The 17,101-nt window shown below is 43.8% G+C and overlaps 1 protein-coding gene across 10 annotated transcripts in view; it reads right to left on the bottom strand.

Moving 5' to 3' along the window:
* The window catches only part of LOC139263485 (centrosomal protein of 128 kDa-like), a 519,582-nt gene that overhangs the window by 408,890 nt on the left and 93,591 nt on the right, over nt 1–17,101 (bottom strand). For all 10 annotated transcript variants that reach the window (XM_070879630.1, XM_070879635.1, XM_070879632.1 and 7 more), the window contains one exon: nt 6,690–6,773. In XM_070879630.1, coding sequence (XP_070735731.1) covers nt 6,690–6,773 — 84 coding nt within the window. The remainder of the gene's footprint in view (nt 1–6,689; nt 6,774–17,101) is intronic.

A 17,101-nucleotide genomic window follows, 5' to 3' on the forward strand; every position in this document is an offset into this window, starting at 1 on the left:
GTGGATAGGCAATGGCAAACTTTTAAAGATCGCATGGATGAAGTTCAACAATTGTACATCCCTGTCTGGAGTAAAAGTAAAATAGGGAAGGTGGCTCAACCATGGTTCACAAGGGAAATTAAGAATAATGTTAAATCCAAGGAAGAGGCATATAAATTGGCCAGAAAAAGTAGCAAACCTGAAGACTGGGAGAAATTTAGAATCCAGCAGAGGAAGACAAAGGATTTAATTAGGAGGGGAAAATAGAGTATGAGAGCTTGCCGGGAACATAAAAACGGACTGCAAAAGCTTCTATAAATATGTGAAGAGAAAAAGATTAGTGAAGACAAACATAGGTCCCTTGCAGTCAGATTCAGGTGAATTTATAATGGGAAACAAAGAAATGGCAGACCAGTTGAACAAATACTTTGGTTCCGTCTTCACGAAGGAAGACACAAATAACCTTCCGGAAATACTAGGGGACCGAGGGTCTAGTAAGATGGAGGAACTGAAGGATATCCTTATTAGGCGGGAAATTGTGTTAGGGAAATTGATGGGCTTGAAGGCTGATAAATCCCCGGGGTCTGATAGTCTGCACCCCATACTTAAGGAAATGGCGCTAGAAATTGAGGGTGATCAGTTTCCAACAGTCTATCGACTCTGGATCAGTTCCTTTGGATTGGAGGGTAGCTAATCTCACACCACTTTTTAAAAAAAAGGAGGGAGAGAAAATGGGTAATTATAGACCGGTTAGCCTGACATCAGTAGTGGGGAAAATGTTGGAATCAATTATTAAAGATGAAATAGCAGCGCATTTGGAAAGCAGTGACAGGATCGGTCCAAGTCAGCATGGATTTATGAAAGGGATATCACGCTTGACAAATTTTCTAGAATTTTTTGAGGATATAACTAGTAGAGTGGACAAGGGAGAACCAGTGGATGTGATGTATTTGGACTCTTAAAAGGCTTTTGACAAGGTCCCACATAAGAGATTGGTATGAAAAATTAAAGCACAGGGTATTGGGGGTAATGTACTGACATGGATAGAGAACTGGTTGGCAGACAGGAAGTAGAGAGTCGGCATAAACTGGTCCTTTACAGAATGGCAGGCAGTGACGAGTGGGGTGCCGCAGGGCTCAGTGCTGGGACCCCAGCTATTTACAATATACATTAATGATTTAGACAAAGGAATTGAGTGTAATATCTCCAAGTTCGCAGATGACACTAACCTGGGTGGTGGTGTGAGCTGTGAGGAGGACGCTAAAAGGCTCAGGGTGACTTGGACAGGTTACGTGAGTGGGCAAATGCATGGCAGATGCAGTATAATGTGGATAAATGTGAGGTTATCCACTTTGGGGGCAGAAACACGAGGGCAGAGTGTTATCTGAATGGCAGCAGATTACGAAAAGGGGAGGTGCAACGAGACCTGGGTGTCATGGTTCATCAGTAATTGAAAGTTGGCATGCAGGTACAGCAGGCAGTGAAGGCAGCAAATGATATGTTGGCCTTCATAGCTAGGGGATTTGAGTATAGGAGCAGGGAGGTCTTACTGCAGTTGTACAGAGCCTTGGTGAGGCATCACCTGGAATAGTGTGTTCAGTTTTGGTCTCCTAATCTGGGAAGGACGATCTAGCTATTGAGGGAGTGCAGCGAAGGTTCACCAGACTGATTCCGGGATGGCAGGACTGACATATGAGGAGAGACTGGATCGACTAGGCCTGTATTCACTGGAGTTTAAAAGGATGAGAAGGGATCTCATAAAAACATATAAAATTCTGACGGGACTGGACAGGTTAGATGCAGGAAGAATGTTCCCGATATTGGGGAAGTCCAGAACCAGGGGACACAGTCTAAGGATAAGGGATAAGCCATTTAGGACTGAGATGTGGAGAAACTTCTTCACTCAGAGAGTTGTTAACCTGTGGAATTCTCTACTGCAGAGAGTTGTTGATGCCAGTTCATTGGATATACTCAAGAGGGAGTTAGATATGGCCCTTATGGCTAAAGGGATCAAGGGATATGGAGAGAAAGCAGGAAAGGGGTACTGAGGTAATGATCAGCCATGATCTTACTGAATGGCGGTGCAGGCTCGAAGGGCCGAATGGCCTACTCCTGCATCTATTTTCTGTTGTTCTATGTTTCTATGAGTCAGCTCCACTTCCCTGCCTGCTCCCCATAATCCTTTATCCCCTTATCATTTAAGAAACTGTCTATTTCTGTCTTAAATTTATTCAATGTGCCAGCTTTCTGAGGCAGCAAATTCCAGATTTACAACCCTCAGAAGAAATTTCTCCTCATCTCTGTTTTAAATAGGCGGCCCCTTATTCTAAGATTATGCCCTCTAGTTCTAGTCTCCCCTATCAGTGGAAACATCCTCTCTGCATCCACCTTGTCAAGCTCCCTCATAATCTTACATGTTTCGCTAAGATCACCTCTCATTCTTCTGAATTCCAATGAGTAGAGGCCCAACCTACTCAACCTTTCCTCATAAGTCAACCCCCTCATCTCCAGAATCAACCTAGTGAACCTTCTCTGCCTCCAAAGTAAGTATATCCTTTCGTAAATATGGAAACCAAAATTGCACGCAGTATTCCAGGTGTGGCTTCACCAATACTTTGTATAGTTGTTGCAAGACTTCCTTGCTTTTATACTCCATCCCCTTTGCAATAAAGGCCAAGATACTATTGGCCTTCCTGATCACTTGCTGCACCTGCATTCTATCCTTGTGTTTCATGCACACGTACCCCCAGGTCTCGCTGTACTGCGGCACTTTGCAATCTTGGTATATAAAGCTTCAGTATCAGCAAAATGGAGTTGAGTACTTACTTCCAAAAACCAAATCAATACACGCTACTCCTCTTAATTCAGCCACTTCATTCAAATCAAGTGATAATTCAGTTTTTTTTAAGCATCATCTAATTCCGACTGAGTTATTTACAATGTGGAATTCAAACTATTTAATTATTCAATTTTATTTAGCATAAAAACAACTGCGAATTATCAGGAGACAACCATTTCTTTTATAGCACAACACTTAGAAAGATAAAAACTTAACAACCAATGTTCCCTGCAAGCTGTGCTTTGTTCTGCTCGGCCCGTTTCTTTCAGATTTCCCCGTGTGTGTGGTATTTACAGCAGGGAAGCCGGAGAACGGCCTGGACGGGATCTTTCCCATCACTGCGTGGCCTAGCGGGAACATTTTCACAACCCCTCAAATTTTAAAAAAAACTGAATTTAAAGCAGACCCTTACCCCTTTAACTGGATTAACACCGTGTAAATTCGCCAGGAAATCCCATCTTCTGCATGGAACGTCTCAACAATCAACTTACTAATGTCAAAATAAAATAATCTTCCATGGACATTAATCGGCATCACAAAATGAATCTGGAACCCTTCTAAACAATGGCACAAAGCCAAATAACTTGAAGAACAAAACGCCTTGCCTTAACATTCAATATATGGCAGACATCTTAAAGCAGAAACTAGGGGAAGGGACAGTAATAGTACATCGCCTGAGTGGATCAAGGTATCATTGAGCTTCAATCCCTGCTCACATGCACTGCGAGACATTTGAGCAACAGATCTCAGATAGAATTTGAATAAGAATCAGACCAGTTTATAAACAAACCATTGAAAACAAAAATGATATTTTTCTTTCAAATTAACATTTGTCGAACTTCTCTCACATAGTGGCTGCTGTTATTCACATCCTTCTGAACGGTTTGTTTCTGCTAATGTTAATAACCCTTCAACTAGGCTGGAGTTTAATATTTTGATATTTCAAATAACAGTGTTGATATTTGATGTCTCCAAGATAAGAGGAGATTAATTGATGTCCTGTTTCTGACTGCTCCATTTTTGATCGGGGCGGAGAAGCAGAGAGAGATCGGGGCCCAGGAGCATTTTGATCAGGGCCCAGGAGCGAGGGTTTGGGGTTCAGGAGAGGCGAAGGCCCAGGGGCAGCATAGACCAACCCACACTGCGATCTATGGATAGTAGGAGCATGCGTGCGCACTAGGTCCGTGCAGCAGAGCTTGGTCTCCAGTCGTCTTGGTTAACCCTTGCCATTGGATCAAGACCTAGCTCTGTCAAGCCCGCGTGGGTGACTGGTGTACAACGGTTACCCCACGTTAAAAGAATCCACGCACAGGCATCTTCCACCCTTCAGTATGTAAGTCCAGGACCCAGAATGTCAAGTCCCTCATTGAAATACCTGTGAACTCATCCCTTTTTGGTGTGGAAGCAGGTCATCCTTGATAGGAGGGACTGCCTAATATTACTATGCTTTATAGTGAGAAAGAGAACAGAGAGCAGGGGCGAGAGAGATTAAGGGGAGATGGAGGAAATCGTAAAGGTAGGTATTTAAAACGGCTTTCAAAGAACATAAGGGAAGAGGGAAAGTGGAGTTGATTTAGGGACAGAGTTACAGAGGACAGGAGCATAGTGACTGAAAGATTCATCAGAAAAAACAGAGAACAAACTTTAAGCTAGAGACCAAGAGGATGCTTGCTGGGGCATATGGTTGGAAGATATCAGAGAGGGTGAAGCCATGGAGGGATTTGTAAATTAGGACAAGGATCTCGAAACTAATGCCTCAAGGGTGATGAGTAGGTAGCCAATAGAGCTGGACAAGCAAAGGGCTAATGGGAGTGGACAATCTGCAGTGTAAAAGAATGCAGCCTGTAGTGCTTTCCTTCATCTGGAGCCTCTGAAGGAGGCAGGAGGAAACACCGATGAGGAAGGCAGTCAAGAAATAAATCCTCACTATAATGAAGGCATGGATTAGGGTTTCAGTGAGTGGAGGGAGAGGGGCAAGGGTCCTGGACTGGCAAGCCAGAGGTCCATGAGTTCAAATCCCATCATAGCAAGCCACGAAGCTGAATTCAATAAGTCTCGTCATTTGTGGGCTGGAAAACAATGAAAAGCTTTCAGATTATCGGAACAACACAGCGGGTTCGCTGATGTCCATCAAGAAGGGAACTTGGCACCCGCACCTGGTGTGGCTAAATGTCACTCCAATCCCCAACTACATGGTCCCACACTCAATAGCCTCAGGCAACTGAAGATGAGTAATGAATACTGCCTTACCAGTGTCACTTATATCCCAACAACCAACTCACAGAGCTAACCTGGCTATCGTTGGATAATTTAAAATACTGAGAGATGTGGATGGATGCATGTTATTTGACTTGGACCAGAGGAAACTGGTACAAAATGATAAAGGCCTGTGAGACAAGAGATTAGAAAACAATTAATACACAGGGTACTGAATATGTGCAACAAAATCACAGGAAAAGTGAGATGAGGCATAATTGATGAACTCATTCAAATATGTGGCTTGATGTCAACTTTTGTTGATAATCGCTCCTGTGAAGTGGGAGGAGTGGAACTGATGCACGGCCTTTTCTTATTTTTACACTCCATCTTATTTGACCTTCCGGGTCACTAAAGCTGCGAATGTAAACTCCGTTCCCTCAGTCATTGCTAAGAAACGTAAGTTTCACCTCTCCTATTTGTAAAATATATTTACACAAAACTATATTCATTTTTTGTAATTTTTTTTAATAAAAGGACTGCAGATGATGAAATTTATTGTGCAGAACATAAATCATGAACATGCGAAGAGAGGACTCCTCCAATCCAGATAGAGTGCAACCACATATTGACCACTCCCTAACGATGCAGAAGGAGAGGCAGAAGAACTGCATGCAATCCTGAAAACTCTGACTTCCAATGGCAAATCGAGCTGCTCTCAAGGAGACAATGTATAGTCCAGTTAATAGCAATTTATCCGCTATAACTGAAAGATGTTCTCTTCTTTCAGAAACCTGGTAAGTTGCCTTTCAACAGAACGCCAAGCAAATTCATACCCACATCTAGCCTAACTGCTTTTGGCATGCAGTTATTTATGTCCGCAAACACAGCAGCCAATTTGTACACTGCAAGGTCCCACAAATAGCAAACAAGATGAACGACCAGTCAATGGGTTTTGTTTGGTGCTGCTGTCTGGGAGAGAAATGTCAGAGAACTCCCTTGCTCTTCCAATAGTGCCACCTAGGGCCTTGGTTAAACATCTCATCCGAAAGATTGTACCTGCGACAGTGCAGTGCTCCCACCGTACTGAAGACTCAAGTTAAATTATCTGTAGTGTGGCTTGAACCTGCGACCATCTGACATAGAGATGTGTACACTACCAACGGAGTCAAGCTGAGTCAACGACTTTCTTCCTTTACTTCTTTTCCTTCTCCGTACAACAGATACCTAGTGATCTACACAAAACATTCCTTCATTTTTAGTAGTGTACCAAGTCCAAAACTAGGGGATATAAATAGAAGATGGTCACTAATAAATCCATCAGGAATTCAGAAGAAAAGTCTTTACTCAGAGTGGCGAGAATGTGGAACTCTCTCCCATACGGAGAGGTTGAGGCGAATATAGTGTAGATTTATTTAAGGGGATCTAGATAAGTACATGAGGGAGAATGGAATAGAAGGATATGTTGAGCGGGGTGAGAAGATGGAAGGAGGCTCATGTGGAGCATAAACACCGGCTTAGACTTGTTGGACGAACAGCCGGTCTCTGTGCTGTAAAATTCAATGTAATTCTGCGCAAGTAACACACAACGTTTTCCTCTAGTAATCCTTAAAGAATTTAAACTGGGAATGTTTTTAGGCCAAGGAGGCGTAATCAGCAAAAACATTCGACTTACCAGGGACTTTTCATCTTCAGATCTTGAAAGTTTACTCTTCATCCCTTCCACCTCATTATTTTTAACATTGCGTTTCTTCAACTCCTTTTTAAAACAAAAACACAGCAAAAATTATATTTCAAATATTGCAAACTGCAAAGTTCAAATAGAACATGATTATTAAAAGAGAAGCAAAGCTGAGGAAGGAAAGACAGCACTTTCTGTTCAAGTATTCGAACGGCAGTGTGGAAACAACACACAAATATTTGCAGATACCCTCTAGGGGTACAGAAGGAGAGATGGAGGGTCATGCTATCTTACAGTAACAGAGAGAGCATCTGAGCCACGGATTTAGTACTGCACAAAACAAATTCCATTTTTATTAAGTGGTATCCTTAGATTTAACTAGTGCTTTTGGGATTGAATTCCACAATTCTGTGAAAGCTGTAAATAAGTGAACTATACTTCATATTAATTTACCTCTGTACAGGATTTGAGCCCTTAAAACCTTTAAAGCTGAGATGTACCAGTTTGAGTCAGATGCCTAGTATTTAGTAATAGTTGAAAGGTTGATGGGCTTCAGCTATATGGGGTGGGGTGGGGTGGGGGATCTGTGCTTTGGTAGCAATTAAAAGTGGTCCGCGAGCTTAGCAAAACTGTGACGGAAATTACTAGGATTTAAGAACATAAGAAATAGGAGCAGGAGTCGGCCATACAGCCCCTCAAGTTTACGAGTTCGGAACTCACAAAGATAAGATATAGTTACAAGTCCTTGTTGGCTTTCAACATTCACCTCATTTTTTCTCATCCTAATTTTTATTTTAAACTATCAGCTGAGTATACTTTCTGAAGTTTATAGATATTTAAAGATGTAAATAAGTGAACTATATTTCATATTCATTTATCCTAAAGAACAGATGGTGGGTGGAGAAAGCGCAGGAGATCCAGCAACTAGCCGACAACCACAACATGTGTGGATTCTTCAGCGCAGTCAAGACCACCTACGGCCCAAGCACCCAAGGCCCTACCCCACTACTGGTCAAGAATGGAGAGGTACTTATCAAGGACAGAGAGGCAGTCAGTGCTCGCTGGAAGGAACACTTCGAAGATCTTCTCAACCGAGACACTGTCTTCGACGCGAGCGTCCTCGACTCCATCCCGCAACATGCTACCCGCCACCATCTCAGCACAACCCCAGCCCAGCATGAGGTAGAAAAGGCCAGCCGTCAACCCTGCTGAAGCACTAAAACATGGCAGAGAAGCACTTTCAGCGTGAATACACAATTTCATTTCTCTCCTGTGGAAGGAGGAGAGCATGCCAGGGGACCTCAGAGACATGGTAATAGAAACATAGAAAATAGGTGCAGGAGTAGGCCATTCGGCCCTTCGAGCCTGCACCACCATTCAATAAGATCATGGCTGATCATTCACCTCAGTACCCCTTTCCTGCTTTCTCTCCATACCCCTTGATCCCTTTAGCCATAAGGGCCATATCTAACTCCCTCTTGAATATATCCAATGAACTGGCATCAACGACTCTCTGCGGTAGGGAATTCCACAGGCTAACAACTCTGAGTGAAGAAGTTTCTCCTCATCTCAGTCCTAAATGACTTACCCCTTATCCTTAGACTATGTCCCCTGATTCTGGACTTCCCCAACATCGGGTACATTCTTCCTGCATCTAACCTGTCCAGTCCGATCAGAATTTGATATGTTTCTATGAGATCCCCTCTCATCCTTCTAAACTCCAGTGAATACAGGCCCAGTCGATCCAGTCTCTCCTCATATGTCAGTCCTGCCATCCCGGGAATCAGTCTGGTGAACCTTCGCTGCACTCCCTCAATAACAAGAATGTCCTTCCTCAGATTAGGAGACCAAAACTGAACACAATATTCCAGGTGAGGCCTCACTAAGGCCCTGTACAACTGCAGTAAGACTTCCCTGCTCCTATACTCAAATCCCCTAGCTATGAAGGCCAACATACCATTTGCCTTCTTCACCACCTGCTGTACCTGCATGCCAACTTTCAATGACTGATGTACCATGACACCCAGGTCTCGTTGCACCTCCCCTTTTCTTAATCTGCCGTCATTCAGATAATATTCTGCCTTCATGTTTTTGCCACCAAAGTGGATAACCTCACATTTATCCACATTATACTGCATCTGCCAAGGTGACAAGTCCGATTGCGGTAACCACAGAGGAATTTCCCTGCTGCCACAGGGAATGTCTTCGCAAGAATCTTCCTCAATCGCCTTCTCCCTGTGGCTGAAGAACTCCTCCCAGAGTCGCAATGCGATTCCGCCCATTAAGGGGCACAATGGACATGTTCTTCACCACGCGGCAAATCCAAGAGAAATGCAGGGAACATCACCAACCCCTGTACGTGGCCTTCTTCGACCTCACAAAGGCCTTCGACACGGGATTATGGAGCGTCCTCCTCAAATTTGGCTACCTCCAAAAGTTTGTCACCATCCTTCGCCTGCTTCACGACGACAGCAAGCCATGATCCTGACCAATGGATCCACCATGGATCCAATTCATGTTCTTGATCTTCCTTGCTGCAATGCTACATCTCATCCTCAGTAAGCTCTCTGCTGGAGTGGAGCTAATCTACAGAACAAATGGAAAACTGCTCAACCTCCGCCGCCTCCAGGCCAGATCCAAGGTCGTCCCATCCTCTGTCATTGAATTACAGTATGCAGACGCCGCCTGCGTCTGTGCACACTCGGAAGCCGAACTCCAAGCCGTCGTCAACACCTTTACCGAAGCGTACGAGAGCATGGGCCTTACACTAAACATCTGTAAGAAAAAGGTCCTCTACCAACCTGCCCCTGCCACACAGCACTGCTCCCCGGTTATCGAAATCCACGACGAGGCCTTGGGACAATATGGACCATTTACCATACCTTGGAGCCTACTGTCCAAGGGCATTCGTCGATGACGAAGTCCGCCACCACCTTCAGTGTGCCAGTGCAGCCTTCGGTCGCCTGAGGAAGTGTTTTTGAAGACCAGGATCTCAAATCCGGCACCAAGCTCATGGTCTACAGAGCAGTAGTGATACTTGCCCTCCTATATGCCTGAGAGATATGGACTGTGTACAGCAGATACCTCAAAGCACTGGAGAAGTACCACCAACAGTGCCTCCGCAAGATCCTGCAAATCCATCAGCAGGATAGGCACACCAACGTCAACGATCTCGCTCAGGCCAACATCCCCAACATCAAAGCACTGACCAAGCTCGATCAAATCCGTTGGATGAGCCACGTAGTCTGCATGCCCGACACGAGACTCCCAAAACAAGCACTCTACTCCGTGCTCTGACATGGCAAGCGAGCCCAAGGCAGGTAGAGGAAACGCTTTAATGACACCCTCAAAGCCTCCTGAAAACGTGCAACATCCCCACCGACACCTGGGCCAAGACCACACAAAGTGGAGGAAAAGCATCCGGGAAGGCGCCAAACACCGAGTCTCTACGCCTAGAACAAGCTGAAGCCAAGTGTAAACAGTGGAAGGAGCGCACAGCAACCCAAGCACCCCACCTATCCGTGCCTTCAACCACCTGCCCCACCTGTGACAGAGACTGTAGGTCCCGCATTGGACTCATCAGTCACATGAAAACTCATTTTTAGTGTGGAAGCAAGTCATCCTCAACTCCGAGGGACTGCCTAAGAAGATAGATATTTAAAATTGGTACACCAAAGTTACAAAATGCATGCAATCAGTAATGTCATTTTTTTCTCCTCACACTCACGCATTTCCACAGGCAGTCTCAAGAGTAATACTTTTATCAAATTAACAGCCAGTTCTACGTCAAACATTTCAAACAACAGGCTTTGTTACAGACTGGGAGAAAAGCATTCAACCACTAGACCCAATTTTTCTAGATATCTGTCCTCATCACAGATGGCATTACATTTTTTTTTTAAAAAAGGAGAAAAAAATAAGGTTTAACGTCTATACTTTAAACATTGGAGACAAGAGCAACTTGTAAAATAAATTCATTATGCCGCCACTGTTCAAACAGAAAATCTGTTCATCTGAAATATGCACAAGTATTTTTTACATTAAAATCCCTTGCTTTATCAATACAAATAACCTATAATATAACCTATGATATGGGATCAAGGTGTATGGCGAGAAAGCAGGAATGGGGTACTGAAGTTGCATGTTCAGCCATGAACTCATTGAATGGCGGTGCAGGCTAGAAGGGCTGAATGGCCTACTCCTGCACCTATTTTCTATGTTTCTATGTTTCTAAAACACTAATGGTTTTTCACCTTTATCATGAATCTACCAATTAGAATACAAAAATAAAGTCATAAGTACACGAACAAAGTGAGACTTGAATCAATGAGGACTAAAGTTCTCTGCAGTTATGTAAACAAGGAATATGGTATTAGAAACATAGAAAATAGGTGCAGGAGTAGGCCATTCAGCCCTTCTAGCCTGCACCGCCATTCAATGAGTTCATGGCTGAACATGAAACTTCAGTACCTGCTTCCTGCTTTCTCGCCATATCCCTTGATCCCCCGAGTAGTAAGGACTTCATCTAACTCCCTTTTGAATATATTTAGTGAATTGGCCTCAACTACTTTCTGTGGTAGAGAATTCCACAGGTTCACCACTCTCTGGGTGAAGAAGTTTCTCCTCATCTCGGTCCTAAATGGCTTACCCCTTATCCTTAGACTGTGACCCCTGGTTCTGTACTTCCCCAACATTGGGAACATTCTTCCTGCACCTAACCTGTCTAAACCCGTCAGAATTTTAAACGTTTCTATGAGGTCCCCTCTCATTCTTCTGAACTCCAGTGAATACAAGCCCAGTTGATCCAGTCTTTCTTGATAGGTCAGTCCCACCATCCCGGGAATCAGTCTGGTGAATCTTCGCTGCACTCCCTCAATAGCAAGAATGTCCTTCCTCAAGTTAGGAGACCAAAACTGTACACAATACTCCAGGTGTGGCCTCACCAAGGCCCTGTACAACTGTAGCAACACCTCCCTGCCCCTGTACTCAAATCCCCTCGCTATGAAGGCCAACATGTCATTTGCTTTCTTAACCGCCTGCTGTACCTGCATGCCAACCTTCAATGACTGATATACCATGACACCCAGGTCTCGTTGCACCTCCCCTTTTCCTAATCTGTCACCATTCAGATAATAGTCTGTCTCTCTGTTTTTACCACCAAAGTGGATAACCTCACATTTATCCACATTATACTTCATCTGTCATGCATTTGCCCACTCACCTAACCTATCCAAGTCACTCTGCAGCCTCATAGCATCCTCCTCGCAGCTCACACTGCCACCCAACTTATTAAACAAATTAAATCAGGCTCATTTTTACCTGATCATTAGCAGCATTTTAATGGCGTTACTGTTATTGATCAACTTCAGTGAAACAGCAAGAGGCCATCAGACGGGAGCAATAGATTAGGAATATTTTTCAGGATAAGGTGACGAGATTTCTTTGGGAAAAGTATAAAGCATCACAGAAGTTATTCAGAGTCTAGCCCCGGACAAAGATATTTCCATCAATAGTGAAAGGATTAATGGTACTCAGGCACATAGCAGTGATTGCAAATATATCATGGCACTTAATGATTCCATCATCTAAAACCATTTTGAATGTCAGTATTGTAATGGGTCATTTGCCACATCTCAAAAAGATTTCTATGTAGCTTCAAAAAGGCAACTTTTCATAGGATTACATCGGATATACAACACAGAAACAGGCCATTTGGCCCAACGAGTCTATGTCGGTGTTTATGCTCCACTCGAGCCTCCTCCTGTCTTTCCTCATCTTAATCTATCAGCATAACCCTCTATTCCCTTCTCCCTCATATGCTTGTCTAGCCTCCCCTTAAATGCATCTATACTATTCACTTCAACCACTCCCTGTGGTAACGAGTTCCACATTCTCACCATTCTTTGTGTAAAGAATTTTCTTCTGAATTCCCCATTGGATTTCTTGGTGACTATCATATTGATGGCCTCTAGTTAAACTCTTCCTCACAAGTGGAAACATTCTCTCTGTACCCATTCCATCAAATCCTTTCAGAATTTTAAAGACCTCTAAAAGGTCACCCCTCAGCCTTCTTTTTTCAAGAGAAAAGAGACCCAGCCTGTTCATCCTTTCCTGATACAAGTATATATATCTTCACATTTCTAGTACCATCATTGTAAATCTTCTCTGCACCCTCTCCGGTGCCTCTATATCCGAGTCTACCCAAGGTTCGATACAGGTTTAGCATAATTTCCTTACTTTTCAATTCTATACCTCTAGAAATAAACCCTAGTGCTTAAGTTTGCTTTTTTTATGGCCTTGCCGTAACTTTTAGGGATTTGTGTATTTGTACTCAGAAATCCCTTTGTTCCCCTACCCCTCCTATACTCACACCCTCCAAGTAATAAGTGACCTCCCTATTCTCCCTACCAAAATGTAATACCTCACATTTATCTGTGTTGAACTTCATTTGCCAATTATATGCCCATTCTGCAAGCTTATTAATGTCCTCTTGTAATTTGTTGCAGTCCTCCTCAGTATTGACTATCCCCCCCCCAATTTGGTGTCATCCACAAATTTAGAAATTGTGTTTTTGATTCCAAAGTCTAAATCGTTGATATAAATTTCAACACTATCATTAGATACCAGTAAACTCACAACATTAGGAACGGTGTCAAGGCCTTGGAGAGAGTGCAGAGAAAATTTACTGGAATGGTACCACGGATGAGGGTCCTCAAATATATGGAGACACAAGAAGCTGGGATTGTTCTCCTTAGAACATGGAAGGTTAAGGGTAGATTTAATAGGTGTTCAAAATTATGAAGAGTTTTGATAGTAAATAAGGAGAAACTGTTTCCACTGGCAGAAGGATCGGTAACCACAGATTTAAGGTAATTGGCAAGGGCCAGAGAGTAGATGAGAATTTTATTTTTTACACGCAGCAAGTTATGATGTTCTGGGGTAGTGGAAGTAACTTCCAAAAGGGAATTGGATAAATACTTGAAGGGGAGAAAACTGCAGGACTATTGGAGAAAGAGCAGGAGGAGTGGGACTAATTATATAGCATTTCAAAGAGCTAGCACAGGTTCAGTGGGTTGAATGATCTCCTTCTTTGCTGTAAGATTCTATGATAATTTAACTTGAATTGACCTTGAAGAGGCTCAAAGAACCTCCATTCTCCCTAGTACTGTGCACAGCGTTGAACACCACTTGGAAGAAACACCAAGGGTAACAAGGGCACAGAATTTATTCTGGTGGGGGACTTCAAGTTCCATCACCAAGTGTGGCTCGATAGCAGCGTTACTGACCAAGCCCTGAAGGACATAGCTACTAGACTGGGCCTGCGGCAAGTGGTAAGAGAACCAACACAAAGGAAAAACCTACTTGACCTCGCCCTCACCAATTTACCAATTCATCTGTCCGTGATGATATTGGTAGGTGTGACCACTGTACAGTCCTTGTGGAGACAAAGTCCCATCTTCACACTGAGGACACCCTTCATCATGGTGGCACTACCACCATGCTAAATGGGATAGATTCAGAACAGATCTAGCAGCTAAAAACTGGGCATCCATGAGGCAACATCAGCAGCAGCAGAATTGTATTCCATCACAATCTGCAACCTCATGGCCTGGCATATCCTTCATTCTACCATTACCATTAAGCCAGGGAACCAACCCTGGTTCAATGAAGAGTGTAGAAGAGCATTCCAAGAGCAGCACCAGGCATGCCTGGTGAAGCTACAACACAGGACTCCATGCATGCTAGAGGCAGAAGCAGCATGCTAGAGGCAGAAGCAGCATGCTAGAGACAGAACTAAGCAAGCCCACAACCAATGGATCAGATCAAAGCTCTGCAGTCCTATCACATCCAGTCGTGAATGGTGGTGGTAGACAATTAAACAACCAACTAAAAAGAGAGGTGGAGGCTCCAAGAACATCCCCATCGTCAATGATGGCACAGTCCAGCACTTGAGTGCAAAAGACAAGGCTGAAGCGTTTGCAACCATTTTCAGCCAGAAGTGCCAAGTGGATGATCTAGCACAGAAGCTTGTCTTCAGCCAATTCAATTCACTTGATTTAGGAAGGATAGACAGAAAGGAAAAGGAGGCGGGGTGGCATTGCTGGTTAAAGAGGAAATTAATGCAATTGTAAGGAAAGACATTAGCTTGGATGATGTGGAATCAGTATGGGTGGAGCCACGGAATACCAAAGGCCAGAAAACGCTAGTGGGAGTTGTGTACAGACCTCCAAACAGTAGTAGTGATGTTGGGGAGGGCATCAAACAGGAAATTAGGGGTGCATGCAATAAAGGTGCAGCAGTTATCATGGGTGACTTTAATATGCATATAGATTGGGCTAACCAAACTGGAAACAATACGGTGGAGAAGGATTTCCTGGAGTGCATAAGGGATGGTTTTCTAGACCAATATGTCGAGGAACCAACTAGGAGGGAGGTCATCTTAGACTGGGTGTTGTGTAATGAGAGAGGATTAATTAGCAATCTCGTTATGCGAGGCCCCTTGGGGAAGAGTGACCATAATATGGTGGAATTCTACATTAGGATGGAGAATGAAACAGTTAATTCAGAGACCATGGTCCAGAACTTAAAGAAGGCTAACTTTGAAGGTATGAGGCGTGAATTGGCTAGGATAGATTGGCGAATGATTCTAAAAGGGTTGACAGTGGATGGGCAGACATTTAGAGACCGCATAGATGAACGACAACAATTGTACATCCCTGTCTGGCGTAAAAATAAAAAAGGGAAGGTGGCTCAACCGTGGCTATCAAGGGAAATCAGGGGTAGTATTAAAGCCAAGGAAGTGGCATACAAATTGGCCAGAAATAGCAGCGAACCCGGGGACTGGGAGAAATTTAGAACTCAGCAGAGGAGGACAAATGGTTTGATTAGGGCAGGGATAATAGAGTACGAGAGGAAGCTTGCAGCGAGCATTAAAATGGACTGCAAAAGCTTCTATAGAAATGTAAAGAGAAAAAGGTTAGTAAAGACAAACGTAGATCCCATGCAGTCAGAATCAGGGGAAGTCATAACTGGGAACAAAGAAATGGCAGACCAATTGAACAAGTACTTTGGTTCGGTATTCACTAAGGAGGACACAAACAACCTTCCGGATATAAAAGGGGTCAGTGGGTCTAGTAAGAAGGAAGAACTGAGGGAAATCCTTATTAGTCGGGAAATTGTGTTGGGGAAATTGATGGGATTGAAGACCGATCAATCCCCAGGGACTAATGGTCTGCATCCCAGAGTACTTAAGGAGGTGGCCTTGGAAATAGCGGATGCATTGACAGTCATTTTCCAACATTCCATAGACTCTGGATCAGTTCCTATGGAGTGGAGGGTAGCCAATGTAACCCCACTTTTTAAAAAAAGGAGGAGAGAAAGAAAACAGGGAATTATAGACCGGTCAGCCTGACATCGGTAGTGGGTAAAATGATGGAATCAATTATTAAGGATGTCATAGCAGCACATTTGGAAAGAGGTGACATGATAGGTCCAAGTCAGCATGGATTTGTGAAAGGGAAATCATGCTTGACAAATCTTCTGGAATTTATTGAGGATGTTTCCAGTAGAGTGGACAAGGAGGAACCAGTTGATGTGCTGTATTTGGACTTTCAGAAGGCTTGCGACAAGGTCCCACACAAGAGATTAATGTGCAAAGTTAAAGCACATGGGATTGGGGTAGTGTGCTGACGTGGATTGAGAACTGGTTGGTAGACAAAGAGTAGGAGTAAATGGGTACTTTTCAGAATGGCAGGCAGTGACTAGTGGGGTACCGCAAGGTTCTGTGCTGGGGCCCCAGCTGTTTACATTGTACATTAATGATTTAGACAAGGGGATTAAATGTAGTATCTCCAAATTTGCAGATGACACTAAGTTGGGTGGCAGTGTGAGCTGCGAGGAGGATGCTATGAGGCTGCAGAGTGACTTGGATAGGTTAGGTGAGTGGGCAAATGCATGGCAGATGAAGTATAATGTGGATAAATGTGAGGTTATCCACTTTGGTGGTAAAAACAGAGAGACAGACTATTATCTGAATGGTGACAGATTAGGAAAAGGTGAGGTGCAACGAGACCTGGGTGTCATGGTACATCAGTCATTGAAGGTTGGCATGCAGGTACAGCAGGCGGTTAAGAAAGCAAATGGCATGTTGGCCTTCATAGCGAGGGGATTTGAGTACAGGGGCAGGGAGGTGTTGCTACAGTTGTACAGGGCCTTGGTGAGGCCACACCTGGAGTATTGTGTACAGTTTTGGTCTCCTAACTTGAGGAAGGACATTCTTGCTATTGAGGGAGTGCAGCGAAGGTTCACCAGACTGATTCCCGGGATGGCGGGACTGACATATCAAGAAAGACATGATCAACTGGGCTTGTATTCACTGGAGTTCAGAAGAATGAGAGGGGATCTCA

This window comes from Pristiophorus japonicus, chromosome 4 (assembly GCF_044704955.1).
Source record: "Pristiophorus japonicus isolate sPriJap1 chromosome 4, sPriJap1.hap1, whole genome shotgun sequence".
In the NCBI taxonomy this organism is placed as follows: Eukaryota; Metazoa; Chordata; class Chondrichthyes; family Pristiophoridae; genus Pristiophorus; species Pristiophorus japonicus.